Raw genomic sequence first — 21154 nt, 5'->3', positions numbered from 1 at the left:
AAAGCAGCGACACGCATGAATGCCACATCGAAATGGAATAAGTATCTTGGCCATTAGGCTATACTGAACAGGAACACTGTTATCTCTTCCGACATAGACTATCATGTAAGTCTTCCATCACCACCCTTGCTATTCTCCTGTTCACTCCCAACCAGGGAAGAATGGAAGACAAATCTTACCGAAATCGATGGCCCTCTGATTATACATACAGATGGTTCAAAACAAGACGGTAAAGTGGGATTTGAAATCGTTTCCAATTCCCCTCACATCAATCTATCATTTAGATTATCCGTCTACTGTAGTGTATTCCAAGCGGAAGTATGCGCTATGTGGTATGCTGCGAAAACTATCTTAGAAAAGAGAATATCACCAGAGGAAATCCGCTTTTTCACTAACAGTCAAGCGGCCGTTCGAGCACTCAGCTCCTCTTATACCCACTCAGATGTGGTTCGATCCTGTCTCTTATCTCTTAACGAGATAAGTGTTCAGAATTTTGTCCAAGTTATCTGGATACCGGGTCACAGTGGATTCGAAGGTAACTGCAAAGCTGATGAGCTCGCAAGAGCTGGAGCTGCGCAATCAAATGTTAGTAACTTACCCACAATCCACATTCCGCTCTCAACATGTAAATTGCTCATTGATCGAGAATTTCACAGCATTGCTGATCGGAGGTGGCGAGTGGAAACTACTTGCGTTACGACCAGACAAATCTGGCCATCCTACAATCTGAAACAGACAAAAACCCTTATAAGTCTTTCGAAACACGAACTAAGGCATAAAATATCTCTTATCACCGGCCACTGCCTTTTGGGCACTCACGCAAGTCGGCTCGGGGTTCCTCAAAACGACCTGTGCAGATACTGCGAGGACGAAGATGAGGAAGTATCGAGCAGACATTCGCTGTGCAGTTGCTCCGGTCTAGCCGGAGTCGACTCGCTCTTCTAGGCTCTCCAACAATTGACAATCTTTCAGTACTCTCGGACCTGAAAATCGAATCTCGAAATGAATTAATATCTTTGACCAAAATCTATAATAAAAATCTCGGTTAGGTGGGGAAATCATATAATATAATGTGCTCTAGGGCAACACAACGGACCCAACTTGCGGTCTATGTGGCACTCCGATGCGGGGTCACCCTTAAACCAACCAATCAATCAAATCAGATTTAAGTCTGTCAAGATTAAAAAAATTAAATTTAAAAAATTAAGAAAAAAATTTAATTTGAATAAAATAAAATTAACAATAATTGATATTAAAATTAAAAAAAAACTAAATCAGATTTAAGTTGAATTAAATTAATTAAACCCTTTTTGGGTGTTTAGCCGAATAGAAGGCTATTTGTGATGTGCCACTTTCGAATGGCCCATGGTTTTTATGGGAACCTTTTTCATGACAGAAATACACTCGGAGGCTTGCCATTGTCTGCCAAGGGGCGACCGCTATTTGAAAAAAAAAAATGTTTCTACCATTTTGCTATTTCATGCACGGAAGTTCGTACCTATGCACTTCCGAATGATAGTCACGCACCAGCCCATTCGGCTACGACGGCCGCCTACAATAAAATTAATTAAATTTAAATTAATTAAAATAAAAGCACAGATCTTGTGTTTATTGACGGTGCGGTCAAAATTAGACCAGTGGCGTTGCAGAAAGCTGCAATCTAATATTTGGGCGTTGAGTTGAATTGGCGGGGTACTCTCAAGGCGGTACAAACAAGGCGAGAGTGAGGTTTCTTTAATTACCAGAGAACTACTCTTGAACAGGTGGACTTGCTGCTTGCGTATGAATACCCGTATTAGCGGGGCTGCTATACTAAATTATAATTTTTATGGTAACGTTGAAAGCAATAGAATGTGGGCCAAAAAAAATTAGTATCTTTGACAACATCTAATTGTTTTAATATATTTCTTAGCTATAATAATGGCTTTCTATTGAGAAATATCCTAATTTGTACGACAGTTTTTAGACTTCTCGATATGATTTTCTCTGAAATTTAATCATTTTTTATGCAGGGTGATCTCACCTGTGGGCATTTTATTTTTAAGAATCAACGGAAAGTGTTTTTACTTATGGATCTGTACAATGGCCACACTACAATTTTATTCAGAATCAACTGCGCCGATAACTCCGATTAACGCAGCCGTCTGAAAATGGATATCGAGAAATAATAATAGCAAATGGCTTATGGAAAAACAAGTCATTAAATAATATGAAATAAAATATGAAAAAAATAATAATACAATAGTAAAAAAAAATAAATAATAATATAACAAATAATAAAAAATAAAAAATTACGCAATAAAGATATTTTGAAGATAAATAAAATGAAAAAGATTCCTTAAAATGTTTACACTATTAGCTAGTAACTTATAACACATGACAAAGAAATAGCACGCTGATGACATTGACTTAAGTCTCTTAACTGATGAGCAGAAAATTTCATGAATATTTAATTAAATGAAAATCTCATGAACATTTCTTTAGTTCAAAGCTGTTAATCCATTTTAAATTTGATGAAATTTTTTTTCAAATTCAAAGCAGCTGTTACTCCATTTTAAATTTGATGAATTTTTTTTCAAATTCAAAGCAGCTGTTAATCCAGTCTAGATACCTTAATTTTGTTCACCATTTGCACTGCTCGCAATTTTATAAATAATTTATACCTTCCCATCCTAAATGTTTTTTTTTTGTTTTTATTCTGTAGTATAGTATGATTTAAATGTATTTTAATGTACTCGTACCTTCCTAAATAAAACTCTGGGGTAGCAGACTAAATATCTTTAATATTTTTTTTTCATATTTCAATAAAGTAAATAAAGCATTTCCGTTTTGGTTGTCATATGATTTCAGATCCCTAGAAATACGTATATTTTCGCTTAAAATTTGAACATTTTTCTTATTAAGAATTATGTAAATGCTCGATTATTTGGATTTTTTCTTACTCTTTTCTCTTTAAATAATTTTTATTTTAGCGCAAATGCAAGAAATATATTCATATGTAATTTATTCATAAACAATCACAATGAGAAACATGAACGTATTTAAATAAAAATGAAAAATATTAGTACACAAATTTACAAAACCAGATTAAAAAACGAAACAACACGCATACACAGGTGTTGAAGCACACATACTACATGCAAACATACATATGCGACCTAGCTCTAACTAGACTTTTGTATGTATTGTAAAAGCATACATATACATGCATATGTACACAAGTATTTGGTTTCTCAAACTTAAAACTTAAAAGTGCACGGTATAAAGTTTTAGAAATAACGCCACTAAAATGCGTTTTTTTTTTATAAGTCATGGTAACCAAGCAGGTTGCATTTATCGCGCATTATTGTATGTAGTTTTACCACCTCACAAGCACACATACATGTACATAGACTTACATATAGAGCTGCGTTCAACATACATACATATAACGCGTGCATACATAACGCGTGCATACATATTTACTACCACGCATTGCAAAAAACAAAAAAAAAACATAAATGAAAAATAAAAAAACGAAAGCAAAAAAAAACACTAGAAACTCAAACCGAAAAATATTTCTATATAACAATCACATTTACCATTACCGCCCAATTCGATGTCCTCAGACAATTGCCCATTTTTAGGGACTGTACACGTACATATATACTCGTACATGCATACACACAAGCCATACATACGGAAAGTATTGTAATTATTCAGTGACACAAATATAAAAAATCAGTGTTTGCACTTTGACATTTCACATAAATATTTTACACACATATTAACTCAAGCGACTATTTGTATATATGTACATATATATGTATGTATATAAACTAACCATTTATATGCGATTTATTAAGTATTGATGATATAGCTGTATACCGACACATACTAGCATATACAACCACATATTCAACTAATATGTTATCAGATTACAAACTTACATTCACACACACACATACATACATACTTAACCATTGACACCTATTTTTATATGTATTTACGTACTTATATTTATGTATAAAATCTGTTTACTTCAGTTCAACTTGTTATTGTATTGATATTTTCCCCGCCTAAGCACCTGGCCATAGCATAATTTCTAATGGAATATTTTATTGTTGTTTTTTTTCTACTCACACAATCATTGAACGAAATTGCATTCCATATGCAAAATCGTCACAATCGTGTCACACACACAAACACATACGTGCGCACGCTAAAACGAAACCAACAACGATTGTTTCTCTGTGCTCTGCGCTCTCTGCTGTGGGCAATGCTCTTATATTATCCTGTTGTCTACGCCATGTTGTGGTTGTGTGGCCTACCTGTCATGCCTGATTGATGCCGTTGACACTTCCATTAATAATACCATAGACATATTGTCGTTTGCGGACATATAACGTACGAGTCGGTGTCGCATTTCTTAAAGGATTTCCTGCACGAGGATCGTGAAGATGTGGATGTGGAGGTTGTATTTTTACATCGGTAAGTTTTTGATTTTTTCCAAATTGTCCATGTACTTTTATAGTAAGTGTTTATATAATCTATTGTATGTATATGTACGTAAGTGCTCATGTATGAAAGTATTTTGCAATGTCTTTATGTGTTTACTTTTGTTACAAAAAAGGTAGATGTATGGTAAGAAATGAAGAGTGCAATATTTATAAAAAAATTAATCAAACTCTAAATTATTTATTATAAATTAATATTTTACAAAACCTTTATATAGTACATAAAAATATATTGCTTATTACATTGTTTATATTTATTTAAAGATTAGGCTTAAAAACTCGTAAAAACTGTTGCAAATGAGTTTAATATTATATAAATAACTTCCGTTAGTGCAGAAATATTCACCCCTGTATATAGGGACGTGGCATATGGTATATAGACCATGATGTTATACCTAATATATCTCCAAAAACAATTACGCTAGGGAACTGAAACTTGGCGCGAATACATAAATCGTACATACCATACTTATGATGAAATATGGTAGATATTGGGAAATGGAGCGTGGCAACTCGCTTATAAACTAAAACTTCCAAATCACTCTTCTCCGGATTCACAGTTACACAAATTGCCAATACCTTCCTTATGGTGAAAATGGGTAGATATTGTAAAAAACGAACGAATTAAATTCTGGGCGTCTTAGCTTAAGCATATTTTTTAGTATTAAATTGAGTACATTATTAGACGCCAAATAAAGAAAATCGTTAAACTAGAATCGATTATTTAAGTATTTTAAAAACATTAAACTAAAAATCGTAGACAAAGTCGCACGATTCACCACTAGCAGCAAACAATCTGTGCAATTTGTGTGTGATGTTATATTTAATTTATTTTATGAAAATCTTCAGGAACATTGAGGGATACGCCAGTCAAAGTACATTTTTGGAAATTTTTTTCCTATAGATAATAATTTTTATAATTCTGGACTCTCACTGACGCATTTTAAACTCCTTGGAAAAAAAGTTTAAATGTGGCGCGGGGGATTAAAAACATAGATTGGTTAAAATTCAGGCACACACAATGATTTTCGCTTGTATAATGAAAAAAAAAAAGAATATTTTCGTAATGTGCGGTATGCCGTTTTTTTTTTATTAAAATTAATTTTGTAACATCTTAACATAAACGAGATAATAAAAACAAGTTTTTAATACTCAAAACCAAGTTGTTAATACTAAAAAACACAATACGAACTTATCCTATTTTCTTTATATTCGAATCTTATATAGCGCATATTTTATTTAAGCTTATTTGCAACGGTTTCGCTTATTCAAATAAATTAAGAAGTAATATATGTATATATATATGGGCATACAAAAAATGTATCGAAATATTTTTATCTGACTAACTTGAATGACTTATTTAAGTTCCTGACATACATATTAATATTAATTATTATTGAAGCAATATAAAAAATATCACCGAAAATCTTTTTGCTTTAGTAAATTAACTAAAACAAATGAATTCATTAAAAAATAACTAGTAAAATAACTTTGATAACTCTTCAATCTAACCCAACAATTAATACCTACTACATATAAATATCCAAACTCTGTATACAGCAAGGAGCCTGATCTGGAGCTAGAAGGTCTGCTGAAGCGTCACTATACGACAGTGGCGTTTTTTCAGGGCACCATGATGAATGCCGTCGATTTGGAGCGAGTCAAGGTACACACATACAGCCAACAAACACACAGAGAGTCAAAACTAAAAACCAAGCCAAATTGGAAGTCCAAGTCCTCAAACGAAATACCCAAACCACTAAACACCAGCTGAAAAAAAAGCCCAATACCCTTCCCAATACTTGTACCTTAGGTATAAAAAAAAAAAAAAAACTTAACTTTTTGGCAGATACACGTAATTCTTCAATGTCACTGCAAATGTTACTACAACCACACTGCTACTTAAGGCTGTTTGTGTGCGTTTCTATGAAGAGTGTATGTATTTATGTGATTGCAGCGCGTTTGTGTCCAATATTTCGTGGTCATAGACCAATTTATTTCATACGCAAGCAGATATTCATTTATGGCGTGTGTCTACGCCTACGCAAGCCCACTGAAGTACAAGTCACTTTGCAGTAGTAATTACCACCCTAGAGCAAAAATCACCATCAATCACCACCATCACTACTGTCGCCACCTCCGCTACAGTTAGCTTACATTACCCCACCATATCACAGTGTATACGAGTATCAGTCGCAATCATGCATAGTTACTACTGGAAAAAATCGATTTTGAAGGTTGTCCCCTAGCAAGAATGGAGACAAAAAGTTGCTGCAACTTGAAATGTGCAAGTGCAGTGCAATGCTGTATAGCAAATAAGCCTGTGTATTATTTATGTGCATACATAAAAATCTCAATTCGGTCCCTCTCTCATCTGCTCTGCCTAACTGCCTAACTCTCCACCTTGTCTACATAGTCGCCTCATTGGAGGAGTTTGCTACATTTAACATATTTGCTTTCTCTTAGTCTGCCACCCCCATCGCCAATCCATTCACTTGCCCTCAGCTCATTTTATCCAAACATGCATTTTTTCAGGGATGTATTTTCTTATTTTTTATTTATTTTCTTATTTATTTTTGTTGTCTTTGTTTTTTTTTTTTGCTTCATTTCAATTCTTTGTCGGTTTCAAATTTTATTTGCTACTTTGCTTTGAAATCGCCATTAGTATGATTGATTATTTTCAAATGACGTCCATTCTCTTTTGTAAACGCAATTTTGCTTTGTCTTCTATCCTAGCCGGCCTTTTCCTATGATTTTGTGCAAAATTTTATACTCTTTACTTTTTGCTTTTTGTTTTCTGTTAAGTCTAATTTTTTTCTTTTTCTTTTACGTAATTTGAAAAGCTGCATTATACACATGAAATTTTTCCTCATCACCGCTTCAATTTGGAATGACGTTTTTTCCTTAATCAATATTGTCTTGTTTGAGAGTTTCAAGTAGTAAGTCTTTGACAACAATTTCTTATTCTGTTGCTAGAGCGTTTAGTGATATGTATAATTTTTCCAAAGAATTTTTTAGAATGTTTGTAAAATTTTCAATTACCAACTTACATACATTTATTAAAGAAACAACCAGCTTTTATCGACGCTCAATCTTTTCTAACAAAACACAAAAGAAAAATTTTAAAATAATATTTTTTTAAATTTCTTAGCAAATAGTTTGCCTACTTATGATCATATATTTTATTGTATTTTTATGTATGTATTTATGTAGGTAGAATTTTTAAAGTTGAACTATTTTTATAGTTTGCAATGAATGCGTTTCTATAAAACTTTAGTCATTTGTTTATATAAAGTTATATACTAAATTTTTATATTATAATTAGCGCTTTGGCTTTAAAACGATTTTTATTGGTTAAGTAAAGTAGTTTTTAATTAAATACTTAGTTAATTTACTTATGAAGAAAAGGTATTTATCTATCTGTTATAGACATTGAAAAGTTCTCTATGTATACTTTAACATTTCCCAGCGAAACTCACTTGATTAAGTTGCTCTACGTATTCTCCATTATATTTTATGCGATATTCGAAAAAAAGTGAAAAGTGAAAAGAAAAATGATTATAAGAAGAAGTCTTAAAAATTTTATTACAAGTAAAAATTAATGCGGCGAGTTAATAAAAAATAATAAGACATCCCAAGTGAGCGCCGATAATTGTTCAGCACTACATATATGTAAGTCTTTGGAGCAGATGTTCGCAAGTCAGTTGTGTTCGAATCGCATTCGGCTTCAAGTTGTACGATACTAAGTTCCCTATTTTTGAATTATTCATAACGGTATTGGCTAGTTTAGACATGTCCCTTTGTCCTTTGTCTTTTTGTTATTTATTTGCGGCCACAGTAGCCTAGTTGTTACACATTTGCCTTTATCTCTCCATGATCTATTGGCCTCCTGGATAATGTGATTCTTAATTTTTAATTTAGTAATAGTAACTCTATCGCTGAGCAGTTGAAGAGTAGTACCTTTGCTGGCTAACACATCGACTTTACAATTTCTCTCAATATCTGTTTGCCCCGTAGCCCAGATATGGCTGACCTTGAATACGACGCTAATATTTTTAATTTAGAGCTTCCCGGCTTTCCTGTGCAACCTTTAGCCGCATTCATTGATTAAATGCCCGGCTGGCTATCCGAGAATATAATAGGACTATGAATAAGTTCGTGCGGTTTTTTTTCGAAATTTGAAACTTTATTGACGTAAAATGGTTACAAATTTAATATTCAAAATATTGTCCATCGCTTACTACTACTTTTTCCCATCTTTCTGGCAATTCACGGATTCCCTTTGTGAAAAATTCGGTCGGTTTTGCCGCAATCCACGAATCGATCCATTTTTTGACTTCATCGTAATTACGGAAGTGCTGGTCAGCCAGGCCATGTTGCATCGATCGGAAGAGATAGTAATCGGATGGCGCAAGGTCTGGACTATACGGCGGGTGGGGTAGGACATCCCATTTGAGCGTTTCTAAGTATGTTTTGACCACTTGTGCAACATGTGGCCGAGCATTGTCATGTTGCAAAATAACTTTGTCGTGTCTATCGGCGTATTGCGGCCGTTTTTCTCGCAGTGCTCGGCTCAAACGCATCAATTGTCGTCGGTAGACATCCCCCGGAATCGTTTCATTCGGTTTCAGTAGCTCATAATACACAACACCCAGCTGGTCCCACCAGATACACAGCATAACCTTCAGGCCATGAATATTCTGCGCCGACGTCGATGTTGAAGCATGGCCAGGGTATCCATACGTTGCCCGACGTTCTGGATTGTCGTAATGGACCCACTTTTCATCGCCAGTCACAATTCGATGCGAAAAACCCTTTCTTTTGTGCCGTTGAAGCAGTTGTTCGCATGCCATAAAACGGCGTTCAACGTCTCTTGGCTTCAATTCATACGGCACCCAATGGCCTACCTTTCGGATCATTCCCATGGCTTTTAAACGTTTGGAAATGGTTGATTGATCAACTCCCAAAGTTTTTGCAACCTCTTCTTGCGTTTGAGCCGGATCTTGATCGAGCAATTCCTCCAATTCGGTATCCATGAACTTTGGCGGCGCACCCTCGCGTTCTTCGTCTTCCAAGCCAAAATCACCACTTTTAAAGCGTGCAAACCACTTCTGGCACGTTCGCTCAGATAGAGCATGCTCACCATAAACTTCCACCAAGATACGATGACTTTCGGCTGCTTTTTTCTTCATATTAAAATAATGAAGAAGAATTCCCCGCAAAAACACATTATTTGGCACGAAATTCGACATTTTCAAGTGTGGTAAAAATATTGTTGTTTACGCTTCAAATAAAAAACTTATACTGACGTTTGTGCCTTACGACAGTAGCTCTCCAATGAATGTTTGGAAATGTGGATCGATGGAATAATAATCAAGTTACGCCATCTGTTGTAAAACCGCACGAACTTATTCATAGTCCTATTATTTATAGTAAATTTTGTTACGGCATGCGTATTTAGATACGCAGCCACTTCTTAGATATTCTGTCTTATAAACGCTGATCTAGTCTGGTAGTAAAATGGATAGTTCAAGTCCTAACTCCTTCGAAAATACTCAACAGTCAAGCTAATCGATTGGCTTGGAACCAAACCTTTCTCCATGTGTGAAGTCGGGTGCAACGTGAAAACCATACTTTAAGTGTGGTAGAAATTTCACTAAAATCTGTAAATTTACTAAACTTTTGGTTACATATTCTTATAATTCGTATTTAAATTTTAATCTTGTGTTTAAGTTAACGCCCGATCACTAGTTAGAATCCAATAAGCAGTAACTTACTCGTTTAAGAAAAAATAAAAAATGTTCGTGGAACTTTGCTTCCATTTGCTCACAATTGACAATTGAACGAGTTGAACAGTTACAGAAATGAATTGTGTGAGAGCGCAACACTATTGATAGCGAAGGGGAATATACATACATACATACGTAGAACGAAGGGAAATATAGATAGAGCGAACGGCAGTACTTTGTTACGGCGAAGCGGTAAATTTCTGAAGGCAACTCAATGGCTTTGGTGTATGCCACTCTCTTATTGACGGTATGCTCGTCTTGAAGAGTCTGTCGAAGGTGTGTCTAAGAATAGAATAGTCCATTTTGCTGGATGTGAATATTCAGAGTGTGCAAAATAGAGGTGTGACCACGTGTTTCCCTACAAAATTTAGTGCAAACGAGTTGACTAGCACTTCCAGCGCTTTGTTTGGGATAGTCCTTAAAGCACCAGAGATGCATAAAAACGCTGTTCCTTGGACCTTACTCATGATTTTAGTTTAAATTGGCTTTTGAGCATACAAGCATTCCATTTCTTATATTAAGATTGGCCTAAGTATAGAGCCAATGTAGAACTCGACGTGTTATCACACCCCCTCTTTTAATACGGACTGCTTTTTTGCAAGTTTATATAATGCAACGTTGGCCTTCTTTATTCATTTCCCATGCTAGAATGCATAGCTGTAGTACGCAGGCAGCAGCGTACGCTCTCAATTCCCCATGTAATTCATTAGCCATTTCAGATATGCAGCTGGGGAAATGGTATTACAAGCATAGAGCACCACTTACTGCATACCGACAAACGATAAGGAAATTTAACTCAGCCCGTTTAAATACAACTGCAGATAGAGGCTTTCAAACTATTTATACAGGGGCAACTACATACATAAATGTAGAAGTACCGCTCAATCAAGTTAGTCTCGCTGGTAAAGGATGGTTTGTATATAATTTTTTAAGCGTTTTATCATTCTAAGCTTAGTTATTATGTTATCCAAAAATTATATATCCATAGTATACAGTCTGTAGATAAATGCTTATATGTATGTACATGTTTATATATAATGTAATTAGAGCTTAAAATTTAGGTAAAATGAATTCACGTGAAGAACCACGAAAGTTCTTTTAAAATTAAGAAATACTTTAAAGTAATTTTGTTTACAAATTTGACGGTTATTACTGTATCCATTTTATTAAAAAAAATTAATTATTTGCATATTTTATTTTTCTTCCATGCCATATTTAAATTACTCTATGACAATTTCTGTGAATCGACAAATTTGCCTGCAATAATTTAAATACAAAAACAACAACAACAACTTCTGATGTGACCAAAATAAAAACTATAATAAAAAAAATTCTCTTCATAAAAAACTATAACCCAACACTATTTTCAAAAACGATTTTGTCCTTTTTTTTTTTTGAAAACCGCATGTTTTATGTACGCCCGCATTAATATTAACACACACTTGCACCAACCGCAAAAATAAAACCGAACAAAAATTTTAAATCGAAAATTCAAAAGTAAACCACCTGACTTGGAACTTGAGGGTTTATTCAAACGCCATTTTACCACAGTGGAATTCTTTCAAGGGACCATTATGAATCCAATTGATCTACAACGGGTTAAGGTAAACATTCGATTGTTCATCTATTACTGTGTCATCGTTTAGTTGGTTCAAATCGCCTATGTGTTTGATTCATCTTTACTTTATAATATTCTAATTTATTGAATTGTTATTTAACTCGTTTGTTGTTCAGTTTATTGCTTAACAAATTTTATTTTTTTATCATTAACAACTACCACTTCAATGCTCACAAGCTGTATTGTGTAAAATTGATTGATTTATTGTCCATAACTGTTTACATTGTCATATACTCGCTCACTGGCTCACACAAATGTCATGAATTAAATACAAATACAATAAGTGTGTAAACAATTCTATATTGGTGTCAATTTGGCAATGATTGGTAAAACAACAACAATATTCGTCTAACCAATGTGTCCTAAAAAATGTGATTTTGTTTTTGAGTTTATATCTTCACTATCTGTTTTGTTTGTGTAAAGTATTTATTTGTGTAATAAATTCGTCAACAATTTAACTGTTAAGTGTAATGAAATTCATCACCTTACTTATATAATAGAAAAAAGGCATTTACCAAGTACACGTACATACATCTTTATATTAAATATTTGGGAATCAGATGCATTCATAGTTAGATAGCGGTTAACTAAAAATGTATGTAAATTTTTTAACTACAGCAACGACGTTTTTTCCAGCCACTGAAATGTTATTAAAAATTATAACAAACAGTCAAAGATAACATTTTTTTAAAGAATTACGTCCGCATTGATCTACTCGATGATTTTCTTCTACAAGTATTAAATGTAGTTAAAAAAAATAATGATTTTCGACAGATTTATATCGATATTAAGCCCATAAATAGCATAACAGCTTCAAAAGTGCCCTCCTACGTGAGCGGGGATAACTGGACGCTATCGAGTACTGGAGAACCCAAACGGGAATGCGGCAATCAAAAAGACTCATTAGTATAGAACGTACAAAGGTAGAGGCAATCCCTAAGCTCAGCAAAAATGACATAAAACTTTATACTGAACTATTAACAGGACATTTACTTTTACACATTTTAAACTTAATGAAAGAGGCACAAGAAACAACAGAACATCTTCTACACGACTGCCCAGCAGTGCCACGATACAGACTAAATTATAGTTCCAAGCCTAATGGCAGAAATTAAACCTACAGCAGTTTTAGGATTCATAAATTGCCTAAAACTGTTTGAATAGGCCACATGGCTGCCCAATATACATATATTTTCAAGTCGCCTACTAGAATAGCCGTTTATAATAATGACATCTAACATTCGATTTAAGACAATTTCAAAGCCGAAAATATTTTTTATTTTACCTACTTAACTCTTTTCAAAAGCAGATCTATGGCGCGCGTGAGCGAAAATGCCAGTAGCAGCGCATCAACGCATGCTAGCCGCTGTACATGACTACCGTTTTTGCAGAGAATGCTAATTAACAGACATTGGTTTTCAGTGGTAGCGCTGCTGTCAACATAAAGCACACAACAGGGTATAATGAAAATATTGTTTGATATATCCAATACTTGTTCATGCAAACATGCAGGTCTTGTATATTTTTTATATACTATTTATTATTTTGTCAACCTGTGGCGGTAAAAAGCTTATTTTCGATTCAGCAAATTTTTAAATTATACGGTTGGTTTTTACTTCACAAAGCGATACCTGTAGGGCATTATCTAGTAGCTTCTTATTAAATCGTGTATCATTTTAAAATACCAGCTTTACTATACATTTGAGGTGGCCGCCGTAGCCGAACAGGTTGGTGCGTGACTACCCTGGTTCGAATCTCGGAGAAAGAGCAAAATGAAGGAAAAGTTTTTCTAATAGCGGTCCCCCTTCGACAGGTAATGGCAAACCTGCGAGTGTGTACTTCTGCCATGAAAGAGCTCTTCATAAAAAATATCTGCCGTTCGGAGCCGGCTTGAAACTGTAGGTCAGTGTACTGCTAGACTGGAAACAAATATGAGGTGAAAATGCCATATCTACTGCCATCAGAGTGCTCCCTGGGCATTGCTTAATAGCCGCCGCGGCTATGAGTTACTTAGTCCATTTGATCAGTCTAATCTTAGACTACTTTTTCCAATAAATTCGAATAAAAAATCTAAATTACCCCGATTAGCAAACATATGACGCAAACGATGGCTTCAATTCTTGATGTATTTTATGGGCACGTACGTCAAGATCCTTACTTAAAATTTTCCACATAGTCGAAGCACAAAGGCCAATAAGTTCAGAACGAAAACGAATCGACATTTCGGCATCTTTCTCAACACTTCGATCTCTGAACTTCGTGAACAGATTTTTTTTAAAAGTAAATTGCCACAATTTGGAAGCGGTAAACCTTACTGAATATAAATGTCAACACAGTTTGCCTCTACTTATAACCTCTACTTACTCGAATTGTATATCCGGATTGAGTATTTCGCATTACCACTAAATCTTCAGTTTTTCAGTGTTTTCACTATTCGCTTTTTGCATTAATTATTTTCTGCACTATACCTTACTCTGAACTATTTTAATAAAGGCAGAGTATCGCAGCTCCCTTAAGCGAAGTACATTTTTATATTTATATTTTATTGAAAATATTTAAATGAGATCAAATGAGATCTGACAGCAGACCTCTAAAACAGTGAAGACACATTTCCGGCATTTTGTGCCACCGAATTGTGCAAGAATGCCTGCTTCTCAACTTCTTGAATAAATGAATCGCATAACTCCGGTAAAGGGCTCGGCTATTTTGATTCTAAGCCAAATTCTTGTTTTCATAAGAAGTATAGGGTTTTTTAATAGGTGCGCTTCAAATTTTTCCGATAGGGAGGGCGAACGACGCAATATTTTTTATTTTTCGCTTGTCATTTGTAAACTTCATTAGTATACATTTCATCATAGAACGCTACACACTTGAGCAACGATTGCAAATCGTGCAAATTTTTTATGAAAATAATCGTTCTGTTGCTGCTACTTTAAGAGCATTACGGTCATTTTACGGTCCATTTAACAAGCCGTCCCGTTTTGGGGTTATGTGAAGTCATTGGTCTACAGTAACAAGCCGGTGAGCTCAGAGCCAATATTGAACGCGAAATTGCTGGAATTTCGTCCGATTTATGCAAAAGAGTGGTTCAACGATTGTACTTCGTAAAACGTGCACGCGGTGGTCATGCAAAAGAAACGAATTTCATACTTAAATGTAGATGTTCAAACTCGATAATAAAAAAAAAATTAGTTAAAAAAGTCAAACCGTTTGTGTTTTATTCAAAAAGGTTCAAAAGTTGAAGCGCTCTTACTGAAAAACCCTTTATGTGCTCAATGCAGTAAACTCCACGCTAAGTTTATTCAACACATTTTTAATTACTACTGGTCAACTATCACAAAAAGGCTCCGTTCAACATTAAATATATGAAAGTTTTGCGTGAGACCTGTGGTAAAATTTTCTGAGGAATAATTGTGCAGAACTTTTTAATCTCTTCTACTTTCCAAATTTGTTTTTTTTGAGGAGTTTCTTGATATAAGGGCTAGCTTCAAATCCTTATCCTTCAATCCGTGTCCTTTCAAATGTTAAAGGCGTTGCGTTTCATTAACTATTCAATTTATATATCTCGTTCAGATATAAAAGTAAAGTACAATTCATTGACATTCACATGAGAAATCTACGCATCCAAGTCGATTCTGAATAAATTTTCTTCGCTCGCGACGTCCGTAATATAATACTCGGGTTTCCTTTTGGTCCCAGGCGAATTGAGTACTGTATTCTATCATCCTTGCTTTTTACCTCTTAATTTAGGGTTCTTTTTCTACGTATTGGTTCCGTGTTATTTTTGAATATTATGGTTCTATATCACTAAACAAGTTGCAATGTCGCTTCCGTTTCATCACTTACACATATATACATTGCAAATAATTAAGATCCAAATAATTTAAATAGATTTCTGATTAGTGAGCACCTGCTGGTTTATACGTACAACTACTTATTAATCTGACTTTGATGATCGACAAATTTGGAGTTTTTAATATGCATATACTTATGGAAAAGCTCTCAATAAAAAGCCGTTCGGAAACGGCGTGAAACTGTAGGTCCTTCCACTTGTGACACAACATCAAGACGCACGCCACAAATAGGAGGAGGAGCTCGGGCAAACACCCAAATTACTCCCCATCAACTGCACGCACTTATGCCAACGTGTAATCCAGCTCTCGAAACATTTTTCATTACTTCTTTCCGGCTGTTAAAACGCATTTCCCATAGTGGTTTTTTGACTCCATTCAACATAGAAAAATTAAATGGAGCCATTTCAGTTAAATTCGAAGGCTATTGGAAGATATTAATTTCATTGTTGCTAAAAATTTCACGAACAGTGATGGCACTAGGCGACAGTGGGTTTTCATGATGCAAAATTCAGGAGTTATTTTCCCACAAATTCTTTCTTTTCTTGGCGAATTGCTTCACGCATAATAATTAATAATAACTAATTGTCTTTATTAACTCTTCGAGCTTCGGGGAAAAATTGTGGTGTACAATTCCGTTGCAATCCACAAAAACCTGACCTTCACTTCGTGTTTTGCCTGAAACCGACACGTTTTTTTTTTTTTTATCTTAGTTCATTCGGAGCTCTCCACTCTCTCACCTGATGTGCGGATTGCATGTCGTACACATGAACCCACGTCTCGTCTCCAGTAATAATGCATTTGATGAATATTGGGTCGGACTCAGCCTTGAAAATCATGTCTTTGGCGATATCTATGACTATGAATAAGTTCGTGCGGTTTTACAACAGATGGCGTAACTTGATTATTATTCCATCGATCCACATTTCCAAACATTCATTGGAGAGCTACTGTCGTAAGGCACAAACGTCAGTATAAGTTTTTTATTTGAAGCGTAAACAACAATATTTTTACCACACTTGAAAATGTCGAATTTCGTGCCAAATAATGTGTTTTTGCGGGGAATTCTTCTTCATTATTTTAATATGAAGAAAAAAGCAGCCGAAAGTCATCGTATCTTGGTGGAAGTTTATGGTGAGCATGCTCTATCTGAGCGAACGTGCCAGAAGTGGTTTGCACGCTTTAAAAGTGGTGATTTTGGCTTGGAAGACGAAGAACGCGAGGGTGCGCCGCCAAAGTTCATGGATACCGAATTGGAGGAATTGCTCGATCAAGATCCGGCTCAAACGCAAGAAGAGGTTGCAAAAACTTTGGGAGTTGATCAATCAACCGTTTCCAAACGTTTAAAAGCCATGGGAATGATCCGAAAGGTAGGCCATTGGGTGCCGTATGAATTGAAGCCAAGAGACGTTGAACGCCGTTCTATGGCATGCGAACAACTGCTTCAACGGCACAAAAGAAAGGGTTTTTTGCATCGAATTGTGACTGGCGATGAAAAGTGGGTCCATTACGACAATCCAAAACGTCGGGCAACGTATGGATACCCTGGCCATGCTTCAACATCGACGTCGGCGCAGAATATTCATGGCCTGAAGGTTATGCTGTGTATCTGGTGGGACCAGCTGGGTGTTGTGTATTATGAGCTACTGAAACCGAATGAAACGATTACGGGGGATGTCTACTGACGACAATTGATGCGTTTGAGCCGAGCACTGCGAGAAAAACGGCCGCAATACGCCGATAGACACGACAAAGTTATTTTGCAACATGACAATGCTCGGCCACATGTTGCACAAGTGGTCAAAACATACTTAGAAACGCTCAAATGGGATGTCCTACCCCACCCGCCGTATAGTCCAGACCTTGCGCCATCCGATTACTATCTCTTCCGATCGATGCAACATGGCCTGGCTGACCAGCACTTCCGTAATTACGATGAAGTCAAAAAATGGATCGATTCGTGGATTGCGGCAAAACCGACCGAATTTTTCACAAAGGGAATCCGTGAATTGCCAGAAAGATGGGAAAAAGTAGTAGTAAGCGATGGACAATATTTTGAAAATTAAATTTGTAACCATTTTACGTCAATAAAGTTTCAAATTTCGAAAAAAAACCGCACGAACTTATTCATAGTCCTATTATAAGGTTAATTTTTTGCGTTAAACTCAGCTCCTTTGAGGCCAACTTTTCAGCGACACAGCGCAAACTCAAATCATTAACTAACCTCTGACTCCTTAGCTAAGATGGGCTCTGAGGCCAACTTCTTTACCCCAGAGCCCGTTTTGCCACGCCCACGGTGAGCAAATGGGTAACTACAACCCATAAGCGAGCTTGGTAGGCTGCAGATGGACTAAACTGATGCTACCTCTCAGGTCCGATCGACTGTCGCAAACCCTTCTGTCAATAAGCAGAAGGTAGTGCAGACGGTTGGGCTGATGATGGGCAGTGTGTACCAGCTTGTGAAGATGAAGATGAGACGGCGAACCACTTCCTGCGCGTCTGCCCCGCCTTCGCTCGAAACAAGTTTGAGGTCTTTGGCACTGATATGTTAAGAAGCGACCATCTTGGCTCCTTGGCACCACAAGATCTACTCAGATTCCTTCGGAAGTCGGGTAGACTTAAAGAAAATTAAAAGGGAATCCAAGTGTAGTACAATGAACTTAATTAATGTATGAGAGCTGCACTTGCTGGTTGTCCCGATAAAAAAACAAAACCTAAAATGTCCTTAACGGATCCATAAGCAATGTTCAATTCCTCTACCAAGCTCTCTGATGATTAATTTGTGGTAATTATTCAACTTTTCTTTCACTTTATTGATGTTTTCATCAGTTTTCGATGTTGACGACCTGCCACTACGTTCTCGTTACGCCATCCTCGATATACTCGCGATTTCTTCTGTAGCGTTCGTGCCATTCGTAATTGACTGTTTTCTTTACATTATTATTACCGAAGTAGTTTCCCAATATTTCTAGATATTCATACCATTCAATCCATTTTTGAAGCAAAATTTAATACAAACTCGATGTTGCAAATTCAAATCCATTTTCAAAACTGTAACAAATCGAAAACACGTTCTGAGGTAGATTTACTCAAACATTTGGTAGGAATATTAATCACAGATGTGCGCTTGTTCCGGGAAGTTTTTGAACAAGGTGGTATAAATATATATACATATTTTTTTTACATATTATCTTTTCATTTCTAAAATACTCCAAGCGCTACTAGGGAACTAAGTTATTATGAATTCGTTCACATAACATAGGTCGTTTCAGCGAAATTCATAGTCTCATTTAATGTATTTTTGATGTATTGTCTATATGTAAATATAAGAGCTATATTTGTATTCAAAAAAATTTAAACACTATACTCGTATGTACATATCTACATTTATATGTATTAATATTTTGTAAAAATAAGTGTCATCTAAAATATAAGCATTTATGTGTTTGCTTACCGGCTGTAGCAACTGGATTATAATGTTTTTAAACAAATATATTTTTTATCTATAGTATAAGAAAAATTTAGTGCTCGATTAGCTTAATGTGTACTTCCATTATGCATTTCATAATCAACCGGAATGTAAAAGTTTTAATTTTAATCGCTTTTATATTTTTTATTAGCAGAACTTAAAATTTCATATGCGAACCTGTTCAACATCTACTCAGACGTTATCCTTAAGTAATGCAATTTAAATTGAGAGTTAAAGCATTTAGAAAGAGATGACAGGACTAGTACTGCTCATACTTTAAACTGTTGGCATAGGTGTTTAAAAACATGGGATGCGTGTAGAATATTTATTGGAGGTGTAAACTGTCGACTGAGCGCTGATTGGAAAGAGCATTGATGAAACTCAGTTTACTAAGAATACCAGCACCAAGCGATAGAAAAATTTAGAATAGCCAATGTGATGAATTTCGTACCATTTTTGTGCTCTATGAATAGATTAGTTTGGGTTAGGTTGTCCCAGTTGACTTGTAGTCACGCATATACCGATATACCGATTCGGTCCACAGTGATACCAGATTTTATTGGTGGTGCATTTTGAAATACATGAAATACAAAAACAAAACAAAATGTCAGTTGAAATTCAGTTGCATTAAAAGTTTAAAGGCACTGAAAAATTAATGAAATTAATTTAAATTCAAAGTATTACTGGCATTATTATTTGGGTTCCCTAAAAGTTACACGTAGTGCATCTAGTATTTCAATCTCGAACTGTTAGCGCGTTCCATTAGATGATCTTCAGCACGACACTACCTGCGCCGTTTTTATTGAAAGCTTGACTTTCTCACCCAGATTACGAAGACGGCAAGAAACCATTCTGATTTGGAAATTTTATAAGCTTTAGAAATCGTACTGCTCTACGTTTGTAATTTTACATTTTCCCAACGGAGAAAATTACGCGCGCTTAAAGCTTCGTTGCTGGGCGAAGAACATTTAAACTTATACAATATTTTATCAACATTTATATTCATATGCAAGTTTTTTGAATTTGAGCGACGTAAAACTTACACTTTGTCATACAAGAATTAAATGCATACCAAAAAAGTTGTCTATTGTCCTTTGAATCGTCGACTCATTCGGAATATTATTTCCACACAAAAATCACGAATTTCGCGATATGTTGTTCTTAAAGATCGACCATTTTCATAATAAGTTTCAATAATTTTAACGCTTAATGACGTAAAAAACAGATGACATACAAAATGGTACAGCCTATGAATTATTCAGTACTGACATCGTGGCGTCAGATTTGAGAGACCCTTTACAATAAACTACATTTTTATAAACAACTAACGAAACAAATTTAGTATGAGAAATATAGCAAATATTGTAAAAAGATAAAGTGAGTTAATTAGGTGAGCACAGGTGCACCAGAATATATAAAGTATATGTTTATAGAGAAAGCTTTTAATCTATAAGTACTGCAATGAGCTTTTAGAATCATTTGATCGAAACTCAATGACTTTTACTACACCTCTAAGAATATCTATAAGTGATCTCTTACGAGATGAAGAACTTTATGTTTGATTGAGACAGCTTTGATTTTGATATGAGGAAAAATTTGCGCTACACTGGTAACCCGCAACGTTGTAGCATTGCAGTATTCTACAATGGTACATGCCCTGTTGTTTTTTAGAGAAGTAGGGATACGAACACAAATATGAATAAGAACACGAGTACGAATAGGAATAGAAATACGAATACTAGTACGAATACGAATACGAATACGAATACGAATACGAATACGAATACGAATGCGAATGCGAATACGAATACGAATACGAATACAAATACGAATACGAATACGAATGCGAATGCGAATACGAATACGAATACGAATACGAATACGAATACGAATACGAATACGAATACGAATACGAATACGAATACGAATAC

The 21154-nt window shown here is 35.2% G+C and overlaps 1 protein-coding gene across 20 annotated transcripts in view; it reads left to right on the top strand.

Annotated features, from left to right (window-relative positions):
- Window positions 1–21154, top strand: part of LOC128855325 (calcium-activated potassium channel slowpoke) — a 307274-nt gene that overhangs the window by 181008 nt on the left and 105112 nt on the right. For 15 of the 20 annotated variants that reach the window (XM_054090147.1, XM_054090151.1, XM_054090142.1 and 12 more), the window contains 2 exons: window positions 4360–4470; window positions 11784–11889. The exons of 1 other annotated variant lie outside the window; for it this stretch is intronic. In XM_054090147.1, coding sequence (XP_053946122.1) covers window positions 4360–4470; window positions 11784–11889 — 217 coding nt within the window. Of the gene's footprint in view, window positions 1–4359; window positions 4471–6056; window positions 6163–11783; window positions 11890–21154 lie in introns of all 20 variants that reach the window. 4 more of the 20 variants (XM_054090145.1, XM_054090144.1, XM_054090139.1 and 1 more) reach the window with 1 other exon arrangement.

This window comes from Anastrepha ludens, chromosome 2, assembly GCF_028408465.1.
Source record: "Anastrepha ludens isolate Willacy chromosome 2, idAnaLude1.1, whole genome shotgun sequence".
Taxonomy (NCBI): domain Eukaryota; kingdom Metazoa; phylum Arthropoda; class Insecta; order Diptera; family Tephritidae; genus Anastrepha; species Anastrepha ludens.
This window is presented reverse-complemented; position numbering and strand designations above follow the sequence as displayed.